This window comes from Artemia sp. Qi Xiang Cuo, chromosome 6 (genome assembly GCF_049724085.1).
Source record: "Artemia sp. Qi Xiang Cuo chromosome 6, ASM4972408v1, whole genome shotgun sequence".
NCBI classification, from domain to species: Eukaryota; Metazoa; Arthropoda; class Branchiopoda; order Anostraca; family Artemiidae; genus Artemia; species Artemia sp. Qi Xiang Cuo.
Window position 1 is genome coordinate 14,885,912 of NC_142799.1, and position 22,361 is coordinate 14,908,272.

Sequence of the window (22,361 nt, forward strand, 5' to 3'; positions counted from 1 at the left end):
TCACCCCCTTTACCCATACTTCATGTTCTTTTTATACTAATCCAAATATATATTCATCTAAATTATTGGAGGTCAGAGGTTAAATCTTTAAGCATCTGAATTTTCATTCAAAATGTGGACCTTTGTGGTCCTTTTTTGTCATTTTAAAAAGTCTGAAATTTGGACCCTAAAACAGTTTTTGAGTCCTTGAGATCCGTTGGTTAACAGCCTACTAGATGGTGAGTGACTATGCGATGCTCTACAACCGTTAGTTTCATAAAACACGTTTTCGGTTGCCATATTTCCTTCATCTAAATACAAAATAGGAAGTCCCTTGCCTCTTATTCCCCAACTGACGGAGGAAATGTGGAGCCCAAAAATGTTTTTTCCCAGTCTGCCTTGTATCTGACCTCTCTAATCAGCTTCAAAACAACATTCATTATTTTCTTGATCAGGTGGGCTCCTAAACAGAAAGCAAGTTTGAAACTAATCTTAACTCCATATTTTTGTGATGCTGAAAGATGGGTCTAAGTTCTAATTGTTGTCACCTTATAGGTTTTAATTTACAGGGTATGTAGACATTCGTTGTTCCTGAGTGACTGCATATATACCATTTTGATAGACTGGATACAGCTTATTTTGATTTACCTCTGCCCCTCCCTCAATTCCAAATATGTGCTCCACTTGGCCCCGAGAACCTCCTGAGAATTTAAATTCAATCCCCCATTCTGTTCCTGCGATAGTGTAGATATGCAATTTAAATAACCTTGGCACACATGGTATGTCACTGATTCTAGTCTAGAAGGGGATCTTAATGCCAAAAATACAAAAAGAAATTGGAGACCAAGTGTTTAGACCCTTTCCCTCTGACCCCTAGTCAAAATTCAAGGTTCAACTGTCCCTCCAATACTCTCTGAAAGTTTCAACCTGATCCCCAAAGCTGTTCCCAGTATATTGGAGATATGCAGTTCCAATCATCTAGCAACACACAATGTCTTTTAATTTACCTTGCTGCTTATTTGCAAATATATTGTAGGTCCCTTAGAGGCTTACATTGTCCAGACCTTTTAGTGGATCAAAGAGAAGACAATTTTAGGCTTTCTCGCTTCTCCAAGTTACGAAGGGTCCACTGGGTCTTCCTAAAATTCCGTAAAAGTTTCGACTTGATATCACAAGCCTTTTTTGAGCTATTGCAAATATACCATTTTGACAATCTTGCATCACATAGTGTTTTTTTTATTTACCTTGGTCCTATGATGTGAATATATTTTAATTCTCAAAAATACTTGTAATGCAAAAATACTCTGGTGGATGGATACATCACATTTTAGCCCACCCCTCAAGCAAAATTTTGGGTCTCCCTTTTCTTTTCCTAAACTATATGAAAGTTGCAATTCCATCCCCCAAGCTATTCCTGAGATGTTGCAGATATGGTATTTTGATGAGCTGGATGCATATACTGTCTTTTGACTTAACTCTACACTCTCTCTATTTCACAGTTCAATGTCCACTCTCCCCCCCCCCCTTCAACAAAATTTACCATTCTTTGAATTACTTTGCTACCTAGCTGTGCAGTGATTATAAGATGCGTAGGAGTTAATAATTCAAAAATGTTCTCGTGAGTCAGAGACTAATACCCTTTACTCCCCCCCCTACCCCAATCCAAGAATTTTAAAGCCCCTTTTCCAGTCCTTTCCCCAAACTACCTGTAACTATTAACTTCATTCCTCAGGCCATTCTTGAGACAATAGGAGATATGCTATTATCATAAGCTAGTGTCTTTTGATTTACCTCTGCCTCTCCCCTAAGCTAAAATTTGAGGTAGGTTCAATCCCCCCCCCGCCCTACCCAAAAAAGATCCTTTGAAAATTTTAACTTGATCCCCATAGCACATCCAATCAAAATTTTGAGATATTCATTTTGTTCAACGTAGTTAAAAGTTTTGGAAATTAAGTCTTTTATGATGACAACCCTCTCAGAGCCCTCAGGGCGAGGGTTGTAAGTTTTACCCTGGGGGCATATAAGGTTTTTTATAGAAAGTGTTGTTATAGAACCTCCAAAAGGGGCTCATTCAATTGGAAATAGAAAGGGCTAGTGCCCTTTTTAATAGTCGAAAGTAAATGGAGAGCAACTAACCCCCCCCCCCTCACGCCCACTATTTCCCCAAACACATGCAATTAAAATTTTGAGATAGGCATTTTCTTCAACATAGTTGAAAGTTCTGGAAATTATGATTTTGAGGATGACAAACCCCCAAACCCCTCAGGGCAAGGGTTATAAGTTATGCCCTGGGGCCATATAAGGTTTTTATAGAAAGCGTTTTCGTAGAGACTTAAAAAAGGGCTCATTCGATTGGGAATTTAAAAGGCTAGTGCTCATTTTAATAGTCCAAAGTGATTGGTGGGCAACTAGCCCCCCTCTCAAGGTCACCATTTCCCCAAACACATCCAATCAAAATTTTGAGCTAGCCATTTTGTTCAACGTAGATGAAAGTTCTGGAAATTAGGTCTTTGAGGATGACACTCTCCCCAGAGCCCTGGGGACATATAAGGTTTTTTTTTTATAGAAAATGTTGTCATAGAAACTTCAAAAAAGGCTTATTCAATTGGAAATTGAAAGAGCTAGTGCCTTTTTTAATAGGCTAGTCGAAACTGATTGGAGGGCAACTAGCTTCCCTCTCACGCCCAACAAAGAAACCACCAAAGAAAAAATTATTTTAAATGTTTTCACTTATAGCTTTAAGAAAACAAAAATTAATTAAGATTTTAAGGAATAAATATCAGCATATGTATATTAAACTGACAATGCACGTTTTTCAGTAAATTTATTTGAATTTTTTTCAGTAAAGTACAAATTATATTCTGGATTTTAGAAAGCATAGGGTTTAGAACCCTACTCAGATTAATTTCTGCAGTTTTGAGTTTGGCTTTATTTTGATTTCTGTTTGTTTTTGGTTTCATTTATTAATTGATACTGATTTGCGATAGTTTGGTGCTTGGTAGATTATTTTATTCTATTTTTGTTCATTTTTGGTTTAATGGAGTTCTTTACCTTTTTAAAAAACTTATTTTTTGCAAAAAGTTTTTCTTATTAATTTATTAAAAACGTGTGTTTACCTGAATTAAAACGCCCAACTTGTACTACAGAAGCGAAAAATTGTAATGGTGAGAAGTTGATTTGAAAAGCTTACATCAACACTAATTAGTTCCCAGCTATTACTGATACTACTAACACCTCAGTGCAGCTCCGTGCCACCTGAAACCAACAACTATGGATCCTCCTCCTCCATCCTAGTGTATTCAAAGCCTCCCTCTTTACACCCTCCCAAGAATTTCTCGTTTCCCTTAAATCTTTCCTTACGACCTCTTCCCACCCCATTCGGGGATGGCCTGCTTTTCGTTTGGCCGACAAGGACGATGCTAGGTCATCTGTCATTCTTCATCTACAAGGCGTGTTCGATTTGAGATGGCCGTTGGTCGTCGTAGAAACTTCGTAAAAGGCTTGTTCAATTGAAAATTGAAAGGGCTAGTGCCCTTTTTAATGGCCAAAACTGATTGGAGGGCATCAAGCCCCTCCCCCCGCCCAAGCCCTTTATTTCTCCAAACATATCCGATCAAAATTTTGATATTGCCATTTTTGTTCAGGGTAGTTGAAAGGTCTGGAAATTTCAAATTTGAGGATGACAACATTACATCTTCATTGATGTTACTTTAACATCTTTAATATTGCTACTAATACTGTTAATAGGATTTGTCACTGTGAACTCCATTTTTTGCTACGAAATTATAGAAAATGCGCTTCTATGATTGAAACGTGTACCACTCAATCAGCAATGCCTGGTCTTGGTACATAGAAATGATCCGTCTCCATGAAAAGTTCACGTCTTTGACATCTGAGTACCGACCCACAGCTTTATAGGGCTTCCCCACCGCATAAAATGTCTCTGTATATTTTGCCAAATTCATCTTACATGTAAAAACATACTATTCAAGGGCATGTACAGTGGGGAGGGGGTTACAAAGGTTCCCCCCCCCTCAAATTTTGTTAGACTCATAAAAATGTATCAAAAATGTATATAAAGAAATTTATGATACTTCCTAAATTTTATTTGTGTAACCTCTACCCCCCGAACAAAAATCCTGGATGCGCCCTTGCTTCTGTTCTAAGCTTCCGTATTTGGTAATTTCAAAAATGTATGCTTCAAACCTTCATTCTGATTGGTCAATCATAAAGTTCACGCTTGAAAGTTGAACAATAATCAACTGGATATATTAGGAATATGTTCATAATTGGTGATGTAGCTGTGTGTACTTTTTATTTAAGTATGACTTTAATGTGACCCGGACATGAGATGCGACACTGATAGTTTTGCTAGCCGTAATCATTGTACTTAGCCATGAACAGTTGACCCTTAATAACCCAAACACACTGCGTAGCTTATTTTAAGTCGGTAAATTTCCAAAATAGAGTTCAGTGGTCCTTCAAACGTCATTGGTCTATAAAAAAAAAACGTGTGTTTAATATGTTTTTATTTTGTACGGCTTTGATTTTGAAGAAACGATCATGAAAAATGAGTTCGTATCCGCTAACTATTAGTTTTTTTTAATTTTATGTATTTAATGTGGTTTAATTATTTTTTCTGATGTTTTTTAATATTTTTTTCATTTTTTATACAATATGTATGTACACAATCTAATGTGTGTGTTTTTGTGTGTAGTGTTTCCTTTGGACTGAAAAATAAGCTAAACCAATCAAGGCAGAAGCGTAAAATTAATGCCGGCTCATTTTGGAACAATGAAGATTGATAGAGGCTATAAAATTTTAATGAAAAGCCAAACCAAGAGAACTGGAAATTTGACGTTATGCTAAAAAGCGTAAAAGGGTCCAAGGCCTGAGCTGTTGACCGCAGTGAGCGGCTCTATTTCCAGCACATAGAGTCAGCATATCAGCTCTATTTCTAGTATATACTCGTATACAAACAAGTCGTTGTGTGTGTTTTTGCGTGCGTCTGCATGTTTTCTTTTTCACTGATGAAAATGAGGTAAACTAATCAATCTGGATTCGTGAAAATATATAAGAGATAAGTCTTTAACCATGATTATTGATAAAGACTATAAAAATCCAAGAAATATAAATGAAACAAGAAACAAAAAAAAAGAAATACGATATCATTATAACATGCGTCCGAGGGCCGAAGGCCCAAGCTGCTGGCCGTAGCGACCACAGTAAGTAGAGGGAGTTAACGAAGAGCCGACAAAGTCATCTGTTTCTGTTTTCAGGTATCATCTCCAAGCTTTGCGTCACATGTATGTAATAGCTGCAGAACCACGGCTTCTTTTGCCAAGAGATTTAGCAACGTCGAATGACTGTAGCGTTCAGCTTAGAGTATATTTGAAAGACACTAGTCATTACAGTAATGTATCGTACTATCTGAAGGCGCCTTGTCTTCTACCCGAATTGTCATCTTTGCGCAAGGTAATGCATTTTGCTGTTTAAAATTTGTACTTGAAAACCTCTAAGTGTACATAAAAGTCCGCATCATTCCAAGTAATGTATCGGACTTTTTGAAGGCGCCAAGTCTTCTACCAGATTATTGTTTGCTTCTATTTCAAAGTTTGTTGTCTAAAGCTTGTATTTGAAAGTCTGTACAACCGGCATCAGTTGTTTATGCAGTGTCTTGTGTCTTTTAGAAGGCGCCTTGTCTTCAACTAGAAGTGTATGGTTTACGTAAGGTAATTTATTCAGGCGTTTCGAGTCTTTGCAGGGCATTTAGCTGTTGGACTGCCCCCAACCACGCATTGCACTCCTGGCCGATGGCGGACTTGATTTTCAATTCAAGAATTGAAAATCAAGTATTTTGCAGTAGGCATCAAGACATGCCTAATTGTAGGAAAAAAGCCAAGAGAGATAGTCCGAGTAATTGAGAGGCAAAAATGTTTAAATGACACGGGTATAATGGTGGGAGTAAGTATGACTCTCTTATTGGACAAGTACTTGTGTGTTAGTTTTTGGAAATGCGCGCCTGCCTAGAGTCTCAAGAGTGGCCAGCATGCGAAAAAGTTTTTTAAATCAGTGAATATTTTATGTAAAAAGATGCGTAAGAGCCTTTATCTCAGGGATTTTAAAAATCAGAATATAAAGAGAGAGGGAGAATATAGAGGAAGACATGAGACGAAGAGGAAGAAAAAAAAGATTCAGGGAGAAAAGGGGATGGAAAGAAATAAAGAGTTAGATGAAAAACAGATAGAGCAATTTCGTTTTTTACATTTCCATATAAATTACGAAGGGGAAGTAGTCTATCATCTGGTTTTTTGCATGGATAGAAAACCGGTTTGACAGTAAGAACTGAATCGGTGAGTTTTAGACAAAAATTGTTGCCTAAATATTTTCGTAAATTGTAACAACTTGCCTACGAGAAGTGTGCAAATATAAAGTGTCTGAATTGACATATTGATTGTAATCCGAAAGCCATTCTTTTCGATGAAGGTATTTCATATCTAGCGTGCCCAAACTCAGTCTTTAATTTTTGTAGCTGTTCTTTGGCAAAAGTGCACCATGGGTACTTACATTTGTGGAAAGTCATTTATAAATGTTAATGAAACCCTATTTTTGGTTGAACAAAAGTTGAATACCATTGTTTACAGGTAGGCTACTTCCGATTTTTTCTTCCTTTTTCTAATTGCTATAATGCCTAATTTGATGTTTAGCATACCAAAGACATCAAAATAATAAAAAAAATTGCCCCATGGATCCATATCAGGTCTATTTATGCCTAAAAAATCGTGATTGTCTCGGACTTTCCTTTGGATTATTTCAGTATTATAAAGTTGTAGGGTAGCACCACGTTTTCTTCAGTGTTGCCATGTTGAACCGTGAAAAAAAAAGAAAATAAAGAAACATAATCAGTTAAATCTGGCAACGTTTCTCGTTCGTAAAAATTCAAACAGAAACAATATGTTGATTCCCAAAGATATTCCCACTGAAATCTACTATACACCTTCAAAGGAAAACTATACCTTTTTAAAGCTGTTTGGTGCAGTATTTTTTAGCTGATTAATTACTGATTTTTTCACCTATGTTTCTTATTTTTTTTTATTTGGCACCCGCTACTATCTAAAACTATATATTAAGGTCTTTAACTGTAATTTAATTTCTGATTTTTTCCTATTTTTTTTAAAGATATATATGGTTGTATAATTTGCCACTTAAACATTTCAAACAATCAGATCACTTTCCGTTTTACTTGATGAAAAGGTGATGCTGGGTAACGAGAAGATTGATCAGGTGGGCAGCTTCACTTACCTTGGTAGTATTTTTTAGTAAAGACGGTGCACAGTTCATATAATTATCCAGTAAGCTTATCGCAGATCATTTCTGGTCTTCGTTCTCGGTGCGAACAAAAAGCTCCTCTCACTTCTTTCTGCATTAGCGGGTTAGTCTGTTTCCGATTGTTTCCAACAAAGTGCATTATTCGCAATAGCGGGTTTCCACTTGTTTCCGATTAGATCACAGTCTGACTTGTCTACCCGTGAAAAGATCTGATGCCGCCTATGTTTCTATCTGCAAAAACGTTCTCTGGAGCACTCGCACCTTGGTCCGGGTTTTTATAATGGGTGAGATAGGGAAAGATCATACTGGATAATTATATAAACTGTAAGACGGTGGGAGCAATAAAGATGTTAAAAGTAGAATAGCCAAGGCTCAGGGGATTTTTTCAAAGTTGAAAAAAGTTTGGAAGAATAGGAAGATAGTTCTGCAAACCAAGATTAGAATGTTGGAAGCCACAGTGATGACAGTGGTCAAATACGGTTCTGAAGCATCGGTGCTCCGAAAAGCGGATGAAGATCTACTAGATGTTTCCCAGAGAAATTGCCTACGGATTGTTCTGGGTACCCGGCTGACTGACCGTATTTCAAACAGTAGGTTCTACGAAAATGCGGTTCAATCCTGCTTTCTTAGGCTATAATGAGAGAAAGGTTGAGATGGTTAGGGCACGTCCTGCGGATGGAAGATGACAGATTTCCAAGCATAGTCCTTTTCGGCCAACCGTATACGGCTAAACAGAAAGCAGGTCATCCGCGGTTGGGGTGAGAGGATGTCATAAAGAAAGATTTAAGGGAAATGGGAACTTCTTGGGAGGATTTAAAGAGGGAGGATTTGAATAGACTGGGATGGAGGAGGAGCGTACGTTGCCATTTTGGCTTCGGGTGGCTTGGTGCTGCGGAGAATTGTTAGTAGTAGTAGTAGTATCCGTTTTACTTTATTTATTTCAAGACTCTTGTGATTATATTTTATGTTTTCATATGTATTTTTGATTGCCGACATATGGGGATTAGATTCCAGCCTAAAGTCAGAAATAGCGCTAAAATTAAATATACCCGGGGAGGATTTTCTACCTTCTTGGCTCCTTAAAATACATTCTTGCGGTTTGACACCCTCCAAGGAAAACCCTGGCTAGGCTGAGGCGTATTTGTTTCCATTCTACCGAATTTGCATTTGGTGTTAAATCAAGATCACTCAGGAAAGTCTGGTCTAGCAGAGTAAGGTGAGATTTGTACTTTATTTAGTTTTTTAGTTTTTGTCCTTTCCTTGCGATTACATGATTTAAGTGGGTCTATGGTTTTTGTTTTTTTACGACATTTTATTTGTTTTTTAGATTTTATTAACAAATTGTCAAGAAAAATGAATAGTTCTTCCCAGTTTTTTTTTTTTTTTTTTTTTTTTTTTTTTTTTTTTTTTTTTAATCCTAATCTTGGGCTAGTAAGCCCAAAAAGAAAACGACGAGTAAAATGCTCTGAGTTGGTGCGTTTGGGGATTAAGTGATTTTATTGGGTTGTTTCAATATTATGAAGTTTTTATGGTAGCACTATGTTGAATTATGAAAAGCAATAAGGAATACATTAAAACATGAACAATTTGTTGGTTCTCGAAGTGATTTCCGCTATTTTCAGATAAAAGGAAGAGAGAAAAATAAAATCGCATCAAAAAGAGACAGTTTTGCTATGGAAGGGGAATTCATGGTGGGGTCCATGTTTTAGGACTGTTTCTATCTTAGGCCTCGGAATGTCCTCCCTTTTTTGCCTAAAATCGCAATATTTTACATATTTATGAACGACATGGAATGAAATTAGCCTTACTTTTGGCTAAGTGAGTTGATTCGGTGTCTTCTGTTTAGCAATGAACCCTTTAAAGGATGTTTATTTCATTTCAGGTTTCGATTGAAGATGAAAACTTTTGGACGATTGATTTTGAAAGAAGCAAAAATTGGCCGTATCTTAAGTAAGGTTTTAGACTTCCTTTGATTCAATACCTTCTACAGTGGCTTATGTCTTCCACGGGATTAAGCCAGAGATCGGCAACTTATGCCCCGAGGTTCACCAAGTGACCCATTTACAAATTTCTTGTGACCAACTCATATTCCAAAAAAGCGTATAAAGTATAAAAATAAATTCTAAAACATAGGCTTGAAACGAATAAGCTAAAAATCGTCGGCTGACAAAAATTTCTGGCTGACAAAATCCTCGTTTTTTCACCCTTTTTGATTTTATTTTTCATTTTGTTACTTTCTCTCCTCTCTGAGTTTCAATAAGCTAAAATATTATAAATCCTAAGACAATGCTCTACTTTGATGACAAAGTTGCGGTAACAATTATAGGTTGAATAGATTGACGGTTCCGAAAAACTTTTATCGTTATTAGATGCGTGCGTTTGTCGTTCTCTCATTTATAGATGGTGTTCAATAACACAAGGATAGTGACGAAGTTACGCAGCTAAATAATTGTTACGTATTTACCTAAGTGTGTTTTGTTATTAAAATCTTACTATTGACAATTAATAACCAAAAAAAGGCCATTTTAATATGCGTGGACATTAAAATATGGTAACACCAATAATGACAAATTGCAGATCTAATTGCGGTCAGGACACAATTTCGCAGTCCCATCGCGTTACTTCATAATATAAAAGTGTTCTTCAAAACGTAAAGGTGTAAATAAACGATAAACAAAGATAAATCTGAATTCATTGTTAAACGTCCATTAAACTTTGAAAAGTAAAATAAATTCTTGAAGAGTTTTATTATCATTACTGCGTCTTCTAATACTGTTGCAGCTCTTAGCATCGGTGCCAGCAGAAAATTGTTTACAGACGGTGGGTTTTTGAAAAATGAATTTCTAACCTGTTGCTAAACCTGAAGATATGACAGAAAAAAAATTGATGAAAAGGCCAATAATTATTTATTATCTTGTGACGTAATAAGCATTGCAACTGGTGAAAGCACATTTGCTAAAAGACTTTTTAGAACAGAAATATCACTGATTTAAATATTCCTTTGATATTCGTACTTTGGTGATATTAAGCTGCAGCCAAAATGATTTTTAGTCTCTTTATTAGGACCTTTGTCTCTTTCATGGTTATGATAAGGTATCCAAAAGCAGAAAGTAAAATATATACAATATTTAAACTATATTAAAATGTATTTGGTAATATTCAGGAAATGTGACTTTTTAGGAATTTTGCTGGAACCATAAGAAGAAAAGTTAACATGGTTAAGTCATGTTTTGTGAGTAAGGGATCTTAGGCTGCAAAAAATTGTGCATTTTTACCATTTATCTCCTTAGACACTATTTTCAACTATTTTATATAGAATCTGAAATAATGTCGTTTTCTGCTTATTCTTAAAGGTTGTTATCTTTTTCAGTTATAAATTTTGAAGCATCGATTATTCTACTGATTTTAGCGTCCAAAATGTGAGATAATATAAGTTTATGGCGTATAGTAATGTAGTTGGACCCAAAATGATGTCCCAGTTGTTCTTGTATTGTATAAGTATATATACTAATTTAGTTGGGCCCAAAATGAAAGGTTGTATGTCCCACTTGTTCTTGCAGTGGGCCTTATCCATAGGTCGTGTTTGCTGAGTCATATTTAGATATTTCATAAAAGAAGTTGTAATTGCATGTAGTTCTGCATAGAGTTTCTAACCTGCGTAAGTTTTTATTAGCATACCAGGGGAAATAGGGAGGCAATTCCAAAGGGAATTTAGATTTTGGGCCAAAAAACACACTTTTGTTTTATGTTATAACATGTTTGTAGTAACAATAATATGACTAAATAGCCTTAAACTGTCAGCACAGCCTTTCGGGTGACAGGTATAAAAAAACGTAACATATACCCTTTTGTGAGGATGGGAAATCTGCTGGTTGTAAACTTTGGTGAAAGTGGGCTTTTCCATATTAGATACATAATTGAATTCTCATGTTCTGTCAAATGTCCGTTTCCTAGATGAGTATATTAATTCTGAGTACTTGCTTTAATTTCTCTAAGTTGACAGATTAAATTAGGGCAATTCCTGTCACATGTCCTGATGTCTTTCTGCTAGTTTTACTGAATATAAGCTACCAATTAAGATTACTTGAATCAGTTCTAAATCTGTTTCTATGTAATATACGTAATCTCTGTTTATATGTATAAATAAAACATTTCATACTCTACACATAAACTTTATGAAAGTTAGAGGCGTTCGACATCCTCCACCGATCGAAACCCATGTTGTAGGCCAATGCTACCATAAGCCTCCAAAGAAGAGAGTAAGTCACACTTTACAGAGAAGTAGACACTTTACATGGTTGCATCATGAGAAATACTCGCTTAGGAGGTTTTCAGCCAGGGCGCCAATTCAAAAAATGTTGGGGGAGGGGCATTTTTTATTTTTAAATATAGGGAGGTATTTTGCTCTTTTTTAGCTTTTTAGTGGAAATACCAAAAAAGATCTTTTTCGAAACCTAGGGAGGACAATCCTACCCCCCCCCCCCAATTGGAACCCTTGCGCTTCTTATGCCCGCTGTGTAACGTCACATCCTTGTTTCCAGAGCTGAGAGTTACGTTGTTACCGAATTATTCATGTAGATGAAGCCACGCCATTTAGTTAGACGGTGTGATTTTATAGTTTTTCTAATTGAAACACTCGAATAGAAGAAAATCGCTAATAAAGAAAGCTTAAAATCCTCTTCTGTAAAAGATGTTAATTGCAGCCCTTTTGTTTTTGGAACGACGATGTAAGTTAACTTTATTATTAACTTTGAGCATGAACCATAATTTATTGCTATCTATATTTGGAGATTTATATTTAGATTGCGTTCGGAACTAAAGTCATTTTTAAGTATATTTTTTAAGAGGGGAGGGAGTTGGGTATGGATTTCTGAGGTGTTCGATGTCGGTGTTCGAAGTCTTTTGTTTTGAGGTTGATTTTTTATTCTTTTATTTTTCAGGAAAGTTGTTGAGCAAGGCTACCTATATGTCAAAAGAAAGGTTGGTGGAGCTCTAAATCCTAGGACATTAAATTTATTTTTTGGCTCCAAGCTTCCTGTCTGGGGTGTAACGGTAATAAATTTTTATGGTTATAATGTCATCCTTCGTTCCTAAGATCATTCCTTTATTATTTTGCTTTAGTTTTATTGTATAGTGCCTGTGGCCTATTGTATATAGTTTTGCTTCATATGGCCTAGCCAAACAATGCCCAATACGTATGCTTCTATGAATGACTATTATATAATTTATCATAATTGTAATATGTATATTAACAATTAATTATATAACACTTTATTAACTAAATAATTAATATTTACTTATATAATTGAAATTATATAATTATTAATCATTAATTATTACTGTTTGGATGCTTTAGAGCCAAAGAAATTACAACAAGAGAAAGAAAAATCAGCAGGAAATATATTTGCTTTAAGTACCAAGACTTTAAGCTGTTTACCCCCTTGGCCCGTCTGAGGAATATTCACACCTGAAAGCTGTGGTTTTCTCATATTTGTCTTTGTCTTGTTATGAATTATGAAGTTTTTAGGGTAGTACGCTATTTTTGATAGTGTTGCCTCGTTGAACCTCAAAAATGATCAGGTAAAACTAATATGATCAGGTAAAACTATATGTTTGTCTTATGAATTATGAAGTTTTGAGGGCAGTACGATATTTTTGATAGTTTTGCCCCGTTGAACCTCAAAAATGATCAGTTAAAACTAATATGATCAGGTAAAACTATATATTTGTCTTATTATGAACTATGAAGTTTTTAGGGCGGTACGATATTTTTGATAGTGTTGCCCTGCTGAACCTCAAAATTGATCGGTAAAATTAATATGATCAGGTAAAACTATAGGTTTGTCTTACTATGAATTATGAAGTTTTTAGGGCAGTACGATATTTTTGATAGTGTTGCCCCGTTGAACCTCAAAAATGATCAGATAAAACTAAATGTTTGTCTTATTATGAATTATGAAGTTTTTAGGGCAGTACGATATTTTTGATAGTGTTGCCCCTTTGAACCTCAAAAATGATCAGGTAAAACTAATATGATCAGGTAAAACTATATATTTGTCTTATTATGAACTATGAAGTTTTTAGGGCAGTACGATATTTTTGATATTGTTGCCGTGTTGAACCTTAAAAATGATCAGGTAAAACTAATATGATAAAGTAAAACTTTATGTTTGTCTTACTATGAATTATGAAGTTTTTATGGCAGTATGATATTTCTGATAGTGTTGCCCCGTTGAACCTCAAAAATGATCAGGTAAAACTAATTTGTTAAATCTAACAACATTTTTCATCAATAAAAATTCAAGTTTTAACAACGTGCTGATTCCAAAAGAAAACTACGTCATCACAATTTGTCTGTCCATGTGTTTGTTCCCCTGATACTGCCAAAAACGATAAAAAATGGGTCAAAATAGTTTAAATTTTATCTTTCGGGTTTACGAAAATCAAAGTTTCAGAGAAATATAAGTAAAATACGATAGGCTAAATGTGGAAATGCTAAACCGCAAAAGAGTGGTCTTCCAGTAGAGAAAAAATATTTTAGACAATACTATATTGTTGTCAACAGTGATGTTACTTATCAATGTTTCTATTTTCAATAAGTCTAATGAAGAGAATAGGCAGCTGATAAGAGTGTTGTCTCAAGTTAATCTCTTAGAAATGAAAATAATTGACAATTACCCAATAAAATCTTAAAGTTGTCTTTGTTTTTGAAATTTGACTTCTTACTTGTTGCAACGATGCTGCACTCGCGCTTTTGATGGCAGTTTTCAGTAAAGTACAAATAACAATCGAGCCTTCAGGGAAGAAGATAATTTCCTTTAGGAAGGAGATGAATATTACTTCTGGTGAATTATTTCTAAATAATTAAAACTTTTTCATCGACTCCATATGTTTTATAAAAATTGGATTTTACCCCCACATAATTATTTTGATATGGTATGCTACGGTAAACAGGTACGGGTACTATAATTTTTGTCTCTGTTGTGCAGTGCCCTGTTGTCTTTTCGCCTCCTAAGTTTTAATGAGCCAAATTACGGATGACGCTAAAATCTAAATTAAGTTCAAACTTAAGAGGAAGTAGACAAAATCAGAATTCGTGCTCTGTTTGATTGGGAAATTTCCTTGGAAGAGTTTAAAAATGATTCTTCTAAGAATATTCATAATGGCCGCTATATCGGTAAGTTGACACATCGCTATTTCATCTTAGTTGAAGCCTCAAAACGTTTCTTGGGGATTAGCTGAATGTTCCCCGCATTACTGCACCAATAAGTGTTCCTATGTCTCTTAACCTAGAACCTAAAATGACTTGTTAGCCGGATTTCACCGAGCCAGTCTGGTTAGTATTCACATTTAATGCCTTTAAAGCAGTGTGTTTAAAGTGAATTTAACTTGCGAATCTAACCCTGCATAACAACACAGTATTCTTATGTTACTAAAGAAATTGAAACTCCCTTTTAGTTCACTTGGTTAGCTGTTTTTCACGTCTCCTGACTGGTTCTCTTTAATCGCATGCTAAGCTTTACTTTTTTAATCGCAGTGCGAATGCAGCTTTAATGGCTGGTTTTTCTGCATAACTACATGGGATAAAGTGTCTCTTGAGCTAGGATCTGAAAGGAGCTTAAATTCACTTCTATTTTACTTTGTTAGCCGGATTTCCCGTCAGTCGACTGACGAATTTCCACATTAAATGCCGGTAGATCTATGCTTTCTTAATCGCAGAGCGAATTTCTTAGTTGAATTATCCCCAGCATAACTATACCCGCTAAAGCATTCCCTTGTCTCCTAAGCCAGGATATGAAAGGAACTGAATTTCACTTTGGTTGCCGGATTCCATGTCGACATATGAAAAAACTTTTTTCAGTGGGTGAACTCGGTCGCCTTTGTTTCAAATCAGAAATAAAAAATTTTTTCCAATTGCTAATAAGATTTTTTTAAATAAATAAAAGCTTCTATTTATTCGTTTAATAGAAATGTATAAATATCATTGTGGATATTTTTGATAGGTATCTAAAATACCTACTTAATATTTTGTAGGAGAAATTTTAGAAAATAATGCTTTCGATCAGACTAACCTGCCGGAATTGACATAGCATCATTCACATAGAATTTAATTAAGATCTGAGGCAGATATTATGACGAATACTGTATATTTAGAAGCAAGTACCAAAGGACTGCACTTCGCTCGGTGAAAAGAGATACAGTTTTTCTTAAGAGCTTCCATTTTATTTTATTTGGCAAGCCTTTCTGTCTATTTATACCAACAAAAAATTATATTCTATCGACAATCAAATTAAATCGTAATGTTTTTTTAAAATATTTAGCACGGACACTTATCCTGATCAAAGTTTATTAAAACTATTCCAAATATTCATGGCGTCATTCATACGAAAAATATTGGAAAAATTCAACTGCGGGAAAACATTCCAAGGAAATATATACTTACTGCAAGAGTCGAACCTGCCACCTTTGGAATATAAGTCTAACGTGTTATCATCCACTGCTCTCAGCAGGCTTTTAAGCAGTAATAAAGGAAACACAATGACAAGCAACGCATATCAGTGTAAAAATCATTTTCATATGATTTTTTTTCAAATTAAGGTTCTAAATAAATTTTCCTGGAACACCGTGACCTATCTAGATCGTTATTCACATCAGAAGCTGTTAGTGTGTCAATTCTCAGAAGAAAAAAAAATATCCACATATGTATAAAATTATTGCTCGTTTATTTATAAATAATGCCAATTTTTTTAGCCTGTTATGCTTCATGAGCTTCTTAAGGATACTGCTCTGTCCAATTTAAGCAAGTACCTTTTGCAAAGTAGTATGGGAGAGTATTTTTGGAAGAAAGGCCAAACAGACATGGAGAAGAAGATCGTTCAGATGTATACATTTGCTATTTATCGTTGCGTTGTTGAAGAGAAGCTAGATTTGCTACCGTCTTTCCTTACTATGATTAAGGTAAGTTTTAGGACGTTTCAGTCGTAGGATCGAGTTAAGCTAACGTCTTACAACGCCTGATAATATTAATTTGTTATTATAATTTAATATTGGTGTATATATATTTTTTTCTGTGACTCTGTAAGCTCTGCCAGAATCGACCCTGCTCCTAATGGGTACCTCGAGAAATCTGAGGGGAAAAGACGGGTAGCGTCAGATGACTTCTCCCCAGCCACGCTTCCGGCTGAAGGCAGAAAACTGGGAGATCGGTGACTGCTCCACGCGGGGAACTGGTCAATTTGCAAAAACGTTGATATATTTCTTGTGGTAACACACAAATGATATACAATAATATATTTATTTGGATATAATTACAAATTAAGCTAACTATAACAACGAGGGACAAGGAAATTATATTGGGCCCTGACTTGGAGCCGCCCTCCAAAAAAAAGGAGAAGGGAGCCTCCACCCTCCCAACAAAAAGTAAAATAAAAATGAGTTAAAAAAAACAAAATAAATAACATTCGAAGTACCATAGTTAGTTTTTGGGATTTACGAAAAAGTCTAGAAAACTAATTACTTGGCATTTGTTTCCAAGTATCTTAAGTATTTCTTCAAATTAAGCACTCTAAGTCTTAATTAAATTGTTTGAAATTAAACTATTGTCATTGAATTATCATTAGCACTGAATTTGTATTGAGTTAGCCCTTAATTCCAGAAAATACTTTCCAACTGCCAGTCTAAGTGTTTACAATGCCAATTGAATCAGCTGAGGTTTCAATTTAGCTGGTTTTTAAAACACATTTCTTTCCATTTTTTGATTTTTGCCATTTTTTTCACGAGGTTTTCCATAACTATAGCGTTTCACCTTAATGCTGTATATGATACCACTACTACCACTACTAAGAACTCACCGCAGCACCAAGCCTCCTGGGGCCAACACAGATACGCACGCTCCTCCTCCGTCAAAATCCATTCAAAGCCTCCCTCTTTGCACCCTCCTTGTAAGTTCCGATTTCCTTTAAATCTTTCTTTATGACATCCTCCCACCCCAACCGAGAACGATCTTCAGAGGAAATCCCTCGTTTTTGTAAGCATGAGTATTTCTATAAGTGACCAGGTTTGGCTGGAAAAAAATTCTACTGCCTGCCTAGTAATTAGGCTGATAAAAATATTACGATAATACAATAATTAATTAAGCTAATAAAGATTTTAATACCTTCAACCTCCCTCCTCCCACAGAGATTATCCGATAATACAATACAATCCCTCTTTTTTGTAAGCATAAGTATTTCTATAAGTGGCCAGGTTTTGCTGAAAAAAATTCCACTGCCCGCCTAGTAATTAGACTTATGAAAATATTACGATAATACAATAATTAATTAAGCTAATAAAGATTTTAATACCTTTAACCTCCCTCCTCCCACAGAGATTATCTGATAATACAATAATTAATTAAGCTAATAAAGATTTTAATACCTTTAACCTTCCTCCTCCCACAGATTATCCGATAATATAATATTTAATTAAGCTAATAAAGATTTTAATCCCTTTAACCTCCCTCCTCCCACAGAGATTAGATCATGTAAAGACTAAAAAAAGGTACAAGTCAAAGAGTATAGGTAGCTTACAAGAGTGAAAACTGGTGTTAGTGTCGACAGAGCAGAAAAATAAATACCAACGCCATCTAGCGTATGGCGACACTCGGTGTTTTTTCAAGCTCTTTAATCATTTATCTGTCAGGAACTGAGATCAGATACTTATTACTACCCTAATTTAACCAATTAAACTTATTGAATTAATTATTCTTTTTATTGTACAAACAAATATGCCAAGTGTTGCCGAATGCTAGATAGCGTTGATAGTTTTCTTTTTTTGTCGACACTAAAGCCAGTTCCAACTATTACGATTTACCCATGCTTTTTGGTACAAGTTTAATGGTAGTTTTTCTTCCCATAAAGTTTGGTTTTGATCTGAGCCTCTTTTGGTAGAAGTGCTTATCCTAAGAAAGTAGGGTTCTCCAATATCGCTGATGTCTAATCGATCCCTGACTCTGGAAAGGTACGAGTCTACGAATCTAGTATATTATTAACTATCTTAGTTAATATAACGAGAAGAATGTATCTGATCTAAAAATTCATAACTAAGACATTATTTCTGATATTCCACGAAACTTTGTTAAAACCCTACAGCCTTTTCTGGGAAATGTCATGGTGACAAGAATTCAGGAGCTACTTCTTCCACTTAAAGTGTATTGGGTGCTAAATCTCAACAGCCACAAAACTAAAATGGGTAGGGACTTCCATAAAGATCAACAGAGCTGTGAAGGAAGTTCCTACATATTTTATGTGACATCTACCGCTACGGTTTCGGAATTAAAGATGTCTTAAATAAAATTATTTGGGTATGTTTCAAAAGCGTTTTTTTTTGTATCTTTAAAATAATTAGAATAAATTATTTAGAATGTTTTTTATTTAGAATAAATTTTGTTTGTATTCTAGCTGGTAGTCGCTAATTGTGAACAGTTAAAAACGTCAAAATTCTTATGGGTGGACGACATCTACCAGTCTCCGTTGTGAAATCTCAAACAAACTTGGCGAGAAGTAAGAGTTAGATTCTAATTCTGCCCCTTTGGAGTTTGTACCTGACCTAAATTGTTTGGGGTGAAGGGGTCGCTAATTTTGTGTCATCGGGGAACATACTAGAAGGGACTCTGGGTTCTAAGTCAAACTTTGTGGGAAGTAAGACCTAGTTTAAGTCACAGGACTAGTAAGTTTGACCTGTTCCCGTTGGAGATCAGGAATTAACCCAATGCCTGTGGGCAGGGACGTCCCGAGGGGAGGAGGGGCGCTACCTCCCGATGTGTTTGTCATTTGGTCAAATTTTCGCCGAAGGCGAAAATTTCGGGAGAAATTTTGCAAAATCGGCCGAAATTTAGCAAAATTCTTGATTTCTGCAGAAAATTCGGCATAAAACAGATAGCGATTCGGTAAAATTTACGAAGATCGTACCCCTAATAAAATGAGCCTCAGGACACCCCTGCCTGTGGGGGAGGGTAAATAGAGTCCCAAATTGTATTTCATCTGAGAATAAGCATAAACGTCAAATCTCAACCAAAATTTAGGCCAGAAGTAATGTATGAAGTGAACTTACTGTCTTTTTGAAATCAGATGTCGATTCTACGTCAGTGGAGGAGGACGGATGAAATCGTAGTGAAATAGGAATAAATTCTCTATTCACTTTTCTCTTGAGGTTTGGAAGAAGAGGAAGATTCAAGGACTTTTGGGGAAAAGAGAATGCGGAAAACCCTCTTTATTGTAAATGTTGAGCTTGTATTTTGTTAAGTTGGAACTATTAGGGGAGGGAGTTGATGCCTTACATCAATTCTACTGGTAATACGTAAGAAAATTTTCCACGGTAACATCTGGTTATAAGGAAAACCCGTCTCGTCATGTTCTCGACTCATCATCGACTCGTCATGGGGGTAAAACGTCACGAGTGACTGTCTGAGGATTTACTGGAATAGTGTAAATTCGTTCTGAGACCGCACTGGGTATGCATTTGTGAATTGGCGCTACTCAACGTACGACAAAAGATGAAGAACAAGAAAGAAAATAAGAAAAAAAAACAAGCAAAACAAGGGTTATTTTCTGAACATTATCCTTGTTTGATTTTGTCCTTTTCTTAATACATTTTTTTTCCTTTTTCGTTTTATTCGTACACGCGTAACTGAAAATTACCCTCGTTCATTTTCGTCTTTTTCTTAATATTTTTGTTCTTCTTCGTTTCTGATCGTACGTTACGTAGTGCCAACTCACAAAAACATTTAGGGGTTGGGACAAGACAAGGGCTTTTCGATTTTTTCGAAATAAAGACACAGAAAAGACATTTCAAATCTGTGAAGGGGAATGGGTTATCTTTGTATTTTCCATTTTTCTGCACGAATTTACAGCAAAATATATTCTTAGAAATCTTCGGGGGAAAACACCCCCTCCTCCTTAACTTCTAATTGGTTATCCTTACCGGAGGAAGTTCAAAGACACAGATGGATGATTTTTTCGTAGAGGAATTGCTAATAAAATTATAAGATGATCATAATAACTCTTACAAGTTAGACAGCCTTGACAATGCTGAAAAAGTAAGGGTTGATGTTGGCAATGATCACCATTGACGAAATTAACACCAACAAAATAAATAATGACAAAGTAAGCACCAATGGCCTTGCGCAAGGTGGCAAAAACAGTAGTTTCGTCGATATCAACTTCGAAAACTTGAACGTCAACGGCCATCGTTTGGAAGCCAACTTTATGGTCGTAGCCAACGCTGATAACAATACCAACGACGATGAAGAACAATCCTCGATAAAAGCTCGAACTACTAAGGACATCAAAATGAAAACATTCTTTTGCCACCTGGCTCCATCTTAGGTTTTTTCCACACCTAAAAACCAGGATTTCCAATGATTTTTCTTTGGCTGATATATGATATTAGAGGTCAGTTGTCGTACGGAAAAGTTTGAGCAGTGTTTCCGAACCGAACCGTGAAAAACAATATGCAGAAGCTAATTCGGTAAATTTGATAATGCTTTTCGCGCTTAAAAATTTTAAGTTGTTGCAGAAACCTGCAAATAAGCTATTTAAAGACATGTCTTGAGTTTTCCATTACGCGTTGTTTCATATTTATCCTCCTTATACTATTAATTGTTTTATCTTGCAACAACTGCTAACCATATTAGACTTGCCAAGGGGGATTTCAAACTGATTTGTTACAATTGAATTTGTTATGTTTCTACTTTCATTGGTTTCTGAAGTGAAACAATAAATTTGATATTTGTTCTTTATGTGATACATGCTATGCAATAAAAGTGATACTTTTGGCATTAATATTTGGAAGAGATAAATACGGCAAAATGGGATAACTGGCCTTTCCAAAAAGATGCTCTTATAGGTAAGTCAACAACTAATAATTTCAAGCGTTAAATAATTTTAACAATAAGCAAATTAATGCATAGATTAGCTGTTCTAATAATACAAACACATTTTTCCAATTCCTATTTGCTAACAAGATGTTAGGATTAGCTTACACTTTACTTGACCAGTCACTGGATTTTTACCTAGTTTACTGCCCATTAATGGCTGTATTTTACTTTTGCTACAGCAATCGGGAAAGTTGTACTTTCTAGTGCTCCATGAGGATATGATTTTTTCGCTCATTTTCTGCTGATCTTGAACACACGTTCTTTAATTTAAAAATATGAGGGCGCTTGAAAAAAAAAACTAGAAAATTGAGGATATTCTTCATGATAAACTTAATTCCTGGTTTGTTTTCCTAATTTTTGACGGCGTTTATGGTTGTGTAAGTTTCCAATTAACCAATTTAAAGAATTAGTTTTTATTTTTGGTGTCCTTGTTACTTTACTAGGTTTCAGTCATCTCTACAGCCATAATACAGAAGAAACTTACATAATCCACATATATATTAACCAGACCGATTCCTTATATAATTTTTTTTAGTGTATTAACGAATTTATTATCATGTCTTATATGTAACTTATTTTTCATAAATCTTCGGTGGTACAATAGTAAGCATACCCGCTTGTCACGTGGGTGACCGGAGTTCCATATCCCGTTGAAGAGAACTTTTGATATATTGACTTTAAATATAATTGTACAAGCCTATACTATAGTTAAGTTGCTTATACAATTTAGTATGGGCAAGAGTTCCTTCTTTATTATAATTATTATAATTTTTCGTAAAAAATAATTATTAAAAAAAAAATGAATTGTAATAGGCCCAAGATGTGGCAATTTCCTTTAAAATGAGCCATTAAACATCTCTCTACAATTTTCCAGTGCCCCGCTATCTGAAGAAAAGAAAGAAAGGAAAAGATGCCGTATATACAGAATATTGTGGTTGTAGCCACTTTTCTTGATTTTCAAGCCAATATTTTTTTCTTGTTGTTCAAGCCAAGGGACGGTAAATTTCTTATATAGGGGTTTTGGACAAGGTGGTTTTAATAGTGTACTTCTTGTTTTGATCTGACTGTATTCTTAGGAGTTATGGGCTATTGTAGTTTCACTAAGGAACGTGATTGTCTCTTACTAGGTTGCTAGCTA

At 35.3% G+C, this 22,361-nt stretch overlaps 1 protein-coding gene across 1 annotated transcript in view; it reads left to right on the plus strand.

Moving 5' to 3' along the window:
* Window positions 1–22,361, plus strand: part of shtd (anaphase promoting complex subunit 1) — a 220,066-nt gene that overhangs the window by 187,293 nt on the left and 10,412 nt on the right. The window contains exons 25-28 of the mRNA XM_089090505.1: window positions 5,259–5,454; window positions 9,191–9,258; window positions 12,249–12,360; window positions 16,060–16,266. Coding sequence (XP_088946631.1) covers window positions 5,259–5,454; window positions 9,191–9,258; window positions 12,249–12,360; window positions 16,060–16,266 — 583 coding nt within the window. The remainder of the gene's footprint in view (window positions 1–5,258; window positions 5,455–9,190; window positions 9,259–12,248; window positions 12,361–16,059; window positions 16,267–22,361) is intronic.